Source organism: Phalangium opilio, unplaced genomic scaffold, assembly GCF_054372755.1.
Source record: "Phalangium opilio isolate 3A_F unplaced genomic scaffold, DU_Popi_V2 ptg000013l_1, whole genome shotgun sequence".
NCBI lineage: Eukaryota > Metazoa > Arthropoda > Arachnida > Opiliones > Phalangiidae > Phalangium > Phalangium opilio.
The window spans coordinates 6727808-6734034 of record NW_028324148.1 but is presented as its reverse complement, the minus strand read 5'-3'; the positions used below and the strand labels follow the sequence as shown (position 1 = coordinate 6734034).

At 36.6% G+C, this 6227-nt stretch overlaps 1 protein-coding gene across 1 annotated transcript; it reads left to right on the top strand.

Annotated features, from left to right (window-relative positions):
- Positions 1-4486: 4486 nt before the first annotated feature.
- On the top strand, positions 4487-5777 carry LOC149708724 (uncharacterized). Its single transcript, XM_089864248.1, has 4 exons — positions 4487-4671; positions 4754-5089; positions 5162-5531; positions 5602-5777. Exons 2-4 carry the CDS (start codon positions 4793-4795, stop codon positions 5775-5777), a joined length of 843 nt encoding a protein of 280 aa, XP_089720374.1. The 5' UTR covers positions 4487-4671; positions 4754-4792.
- The last annotated feature ends 450 nt before the right edge of the window (positions 5778-6227 follow it).

Sequence of the window (6227 nt, the reverse complement as noted above, 5' to 3'; positions counted from 1 at the left end):
ACTACCAATGCTAGAGTTCTTTACTTCTAGTCTCATCTTACTTCCGCTTTCACTGATAACATCCAATAGCTGAGATGTTTCAAAGCAAATGTAGAAGAAAAGAATTGTTTTTAAAGAGATTAAAGAAAGAGATATCTTTAATTAATCGTGACTCTTGAAAAGATATACAATCATTAAGTAATTAAGTCACCAAACATGACACAATTTATTAACAACAAATTATTAAAATTCCATACCAAAATTTCTTTTGTAAACTGCCATCAGTCAAATAGAGCCTTTTCGAATGGGCGCAGTATTATTTGCTCAATATCGATAGGGTTAAGAAGGAACATCCGGTATGTGGGTCCAGAAACGTCAAAGTTCACCAAAGTCCTCATTGTTTGAAGCCAGAAAGAACGTCTTTGACAACTAGGTGAACTTTTGAAAAGCGTTGTCTCAGAACTTGATTGTACGGGCTGAAAAGCTCAAATATTTAACTAAAGTTAACCGTGAATTTTTGCTTGGTTTTAATAATATTACAGTACCCCTTTAAAGGGAGGGTGAAAAGCAAAATCAAGTGATTAATAATGGTTTATACATACTAAACCAATCTGCATAGGGATCGAAACATTCAGAAATTGCCTCTGAATGATTTTAAAAATCAAATTAGCTAGAGATTTCATAGATAATTTGAACAAATGGGCAGTGAGATGTTAGAATCACGATTTGCACCATAGAAGATAAACAATAGAGGAGTAGAAACCAATTTTTCTCTATTCTCGCCAAATTTTTACTATTCATTTCCTTTTTAGCCATATCGTAGTATACGATAGGCTCTTAGTTTGACCCGAGCCGTAGTAGTAATAGTAGTAGTAGTAGTACTTGTGGCCGGAGTTTTCGCTTTCGTTATCGTCAGATTTTAGCTTAAAAGGAACTTTATATTACCACAACCCACCCATAGGGGTTACTGGGCTCGGTTAGAGATTTAATTTCAATTAAAATTTTTTCAGGTCAGACCCGGGAATCGAACCCGTAACGCTGGCGCAAGAGACAAACATTCTAACCACTAAACCATAGAGACTTGATAGAAACCTCGAGTTTTTTATTATTTATTTTTATCTCTAAAATGTCGGGGTGATGTGGGGTGGGGTACCTCTTAATCTGTGGGGTCGGATACTTTTCAATTTTTATCTGTGGGGTCGGATACTTATGAATTTGTATGTTTGGGGTTTTTATATTTATTTTCTTTTTATGTATATGCTAATTAAATAGATAACGATTTTCCCCGTTTCCTACCGCGCTCATGTGTTTCGTTCTCGTTCGGTAGCTATCGTCATCTATGTTATGTTTGACTGGAACGTTTTGGCGGTTAATTCAAATGTGGGTTTAGATAGAGCTAACATAGTGCTAAATGAGCGTTATGCGTTTGATCATTTAGCATTACTAAAGGTAATTCGAGGGGATAATCACTAAAATGCGTAATCACTATAACTAAACTTTCTCTTTCAAAAGTTTCTGGGCATAAGTCCTTGTTAGAAATTTATAAGATGCGATGAGTGTGCATCGGCAAATTCGGCATAAGTCTATGTTGTAAGCTCATCGAGGGGATTATCACTAAAAACTATCTGTTCTTCGATTCGCCGGAATATTAGAATTAAACCATAAGTAAATTTATACGGTTATAATTTAATCACTGTTTAGAGAGTAGGGAATCGAGGGGCTATTCACTCTAATTTTATGCACGGTAAATCATTTAAGCATTGAAAAAGATAGCGCTATTCACTCATTAGGGTAAGGTATAGAGGGGTTATCCACTCATTAGGGTAGGGTATAGAGGGGCTATTCACTCGTACGATATGGCTACTATTACGAGCCCTTGGGCCGTCTTGTTTTTACCATTTTTCTGTACAAGACATATTAATATTGGTTGAAAAATGTCATCGACTCCACTGTATATCCTCTATGGAGGCGGAGAGATAAAGGTAACCACGTGTCATTGTCAACCGAGAGCCGTAAGTAGCGAGATTCTGACTGAGATTTTAGAAATCTTGAAATCTAGTCCAAGATTTTAAGATTTCGGGATTTTCAATGAGATTTTCAGAATATGAACGCGATTTCCAGATTTCGAAGGAGATTTCGGGATTTTTTTCAGGATTTTCTGATTTTGAAGGAGATTTCGGGATTTGGAACAAGATTTTCAGATTTTGAAGTAGAAAAGGACCAAATGTAAAGTTAAAATGTTGACTTTAAACCGTTTTCAATCCTAAGAAATGTATAGTTCTTTTTAAAAAAACGTTCCACAATTTGTCTTTTTTACAAAAAATTCACATTTTATTTCTATGGGATTTTTCCAAAAAGGCTAATCAATTTTATGGAAATGAAAACCACCCCTAGCAACTTTATTTTTATCAAGGATTCATTTAACTTTAGAAGCAGGAATAGAGAACAAGGTATATCGGGCGCGCATCAAAGTTCACGACCCCCATTCCAGGGACGGTAGGAGGTATGAAAGGAGAGAGGTGAAAATAAAGAAAGTACATATTTTTCACCGTCCCCGTCAGCAACTTCATCAAAACGTAGTTTAAGTGAGTCAATAAGATAATTTAAAATTTTCGTTACGTGTTGAAGGGAGGCGCTCTATACTGGGCTGTGAGTTGAACTGAAGTAAAGAAGACTAATCCTGCTTCTGAAATTACATGAATCCCTGTTTTTATTAAATAAACCAGGGGTAAATAACGAAAGGAGTTAGAGACGCTAGCTTCCGTAGTGTAGAATACAGTGGGACCTTGAAACGTCATAGAATTTGTAACTAACGTAGTGCCATCTTTGGAACTGTATTGTAAATAAGACCAGAACCTTAAAAGTTTTGCCTTAAAATCTCGCGCCGCAAGGTATTCTGGGTAAAGTAAAATGGCGGGTGTCGATTTTGTGAAGTCGTCTCATAAATCAACCCAATATAATTATTATATTCAATCACGAGTAAATAGCGATTCAAAGAAGAAAGATAAGTCAACAATTTGCAATTTGAAGCCGGGTAAATCCTCAAAATGTGTTCAAACTTGTTTTGCCGTAAGTGCGCGGTTACAGAGTCGGCCCAGTGAGCCAAGGCTTAGTGATTTTTCCGAGTCAGTGCCAGTGGGAACTGTGGGATCAGGATCATCGACTGTATCTGTGACTAAAGAAATTAAAACAACTAAAACTGTATTGAAGGATGCAAAAACGACATTTAATTCTATTTCATTATCGGATAAGGAATTTACCGACTTTAAAGTTGCATGTTTCTAATTCAAGTGCACCTTAATGAATAAACTTTACTCTAAGCCTAATTGTCACTCAGTCGTAAGCAGACGAACACTAGCAGACAGGAGGAAATCGAAATCCCATCATGACTTTCGAAACTTTGCTGCCACGCTATTGGTTGGAAAATATCATACTTATTTTGAATTATAGGAGGCGCGACCGAGGAGTTTTCTCTTTTTTTTTTTTTACCACCTACTAACACTAGTGCTTAGCCGTTAGGCCTTTAGCACCAGGAAGAATTGAGCGGGAGACCCTACGCGGCCCAGCACTGATGGGGGCCGCTAGGTCGTATGTGTATAAGCAGGGTAGGAATGAGGTTTACTTGGGAGGTGACGGAAGGTGGAATTGGGGTGAGTCACCTCCGGCGGACACGGGACAGCCGCCACCTATAGGGTAGGATCGCCGACATGTGTCGTATTCCCTCAAACTTTGCCGCCCAGAAGCTTGGCTTACAGGAGTGCGCCACACTCCCGGCATAGGAGTTTTCTCTTTTCTGTGTCTACGTTTGAAAGTCCCACTGTATTGTACACTACGGTAGCTAGCGTCTCTAACTATTTTCGTTATTTACCCCTGAATAAACTATTAGATAGATCTCTCAGCGCCGTCGCCAGGGTCAAATTTTAGGTAGGGCCGCGGCAGGGCACTTTTTCGGACGAATGCATCTTATTATCGATGCGTGTGCCAAGTCTTAACGCAAGATTTTTAGCTGAAAAGTCTGGTTCAAGATGATGCATATTAGAAAAAAACTTGAAAGTTCCTAATGTAAAGAACACGTTTGATCTGGTTAAACATATATCTCTAATACGGGGTTTAAAAATTAAGCACTAGTGCGACTAACCGATTAACACTAAAAGACTAATCACTCTGTATATAAATAATGGTTCTTTTGCTAAAAAATGTCTATGTTACTGTGAAAAGTACAAAGTTTAAATGAATTTTGAAAAAAACTATTAATTTTAAAATTCTGCACGATAATTTAAAGCCCTTCAATGTACTTCTCACTAATATTTCAGAAGACTCGAACCATTGAAAGCGTAAAAGAAACATATTTCCTCCGACTCATGGCTAAATCCTTTAATCATAGCTAATTTCCGTGTTAATTTTATTTTTTGGTAAAAAGACTATAAAATGTGAACTTTTGAAAATTGGCAAAAAAATAAGGTGAAATGTGTATCCATAGAAAATAAATTAATAAGGAACAGAAGGTTTAGCATTGCCTGTACAATGTTTAAGGAACGGGGGAAGAGATAGGGGTTGAGTTCAATACTGGGGTATTTCTCTTTCCGGTTGTTCTCTTATTGGCTCTTTCAAAGATCGTCTGCTCTAGCGAAAAACGAAAACAAAACCGAGGGTTAAGGTCTTAAACTCGATCGTTTTAAGAAGCTGATTTTTGTGAGTATAATATTTAAATTTATTACATTATGTTTAAACTAGTATTAAAATATAAATAATATATATATATTTATGCATGTAGGGTCACTTTTTTGGAAATAGGAAGATTAAGATTGGCTGAATGGGGCGAGTAAAGCATTGTGTATATGGCCAGTGTCCCATGAAAACAAACCCCAAAACTAACGCGGTTAATTGCCCCGGAGTTTTCTTCATTAAGTTTCCTTCACCAGTAACTCAACGTGAGAAATGTGAAAGATGGATTAAAGCATGTGGTAGAACAGATCTTCAAACCTCAGATATTAAACGATCAACATATATATGTTTTCGACACTTCGTGAATTTCTGTGGCCCCTCCACAGATAACCCAGATCCGGTTGCGTTTTTGGATTTACACCCTGAATTTGAAGTGACAAAAATGGTAATAAATGCATATTTTTCAAGTGTGTAGTGAATAATAAATATTTAAATTTTGCGTTTTTGCTTTAATTAGATTTCAAGTTGTCAAAAGTCTGAAACCATAGTTGAAACATCAGTAGTCGTAGAAAAAGAGCCAGATAATCTGTTAATTGAAATCTATGATTCGGGACCATCCTTGATGGATTGTACAGAAAACCCTGCAAATGAAAGTGAAATAGACAATCATAGTATAGCTGATAGCTTGAGTGTGAACTTCTATGATTTAAAACCACAGCCAGGTTGGTTGTTGGAAATAACAGAAAAAGAAGCAATTTTTAGTAAAGAAAACAAGAACTATTTAACAATGCAATGTATATTCAGCCAAAGCTCAGGAGAAAAAATAACTGTCTATGTAAAAGTCATGAATGAATTAACTGCGCTGCCTATACCTGGTGAAGGTGAAAGTAAGACACTAACAAAAGATACTGACATTTATGAGTATCTTAAAGAGGTCAACAAGTTCACGTCTTGTAGTGGAAATTCGGATTTGGATCTTGTACACCTATTCAAAAACAAATCAGTATCTTCACGCCAAATTAATGGAGTCTATTGTGAAAATTCGAAATCTGTTTTTAGTAAGAATTGTCAGCGCTACGTCTATTCATACCAAAAGCGATGTCCTGCGTGCACCGACTATAGATCATCTTTAAGAAAGCTACGTATATGAAATTCACGGAAATTAGACGCTAACAGGGTTCAATCTATGAAACTTGTAAAGAAATCTAAAAAGAGAACCATTTTAACGGAAAAAACCAAGAAAGATATGAATAGCCTAATGATTCTGTTGCAAGAAAAACTCAAGGGGGAACCGCCTGGAACACTGCCATGGGTGTTTTTAAGGCAACAAATTAAAGCCATGAGAAGATCCAAATTCGGTATGAGATGGGACCCGCAGTTTATTAAATGGTGTGTATATTTGAAAAATAAATCAACGAAAGCCTATGAGACAGTAAGAAAATCTGGTCTCCTAACCCTTTCAACAACAAGGACTTTGTACAACCATAATCATACGCAGAGTTACAAACCTGGCTTTTCACCAGATATGTTTTCAAACCTGGCCAAGGATTGTGATATAGCTAATCTCCCAGAACATCAAAAAT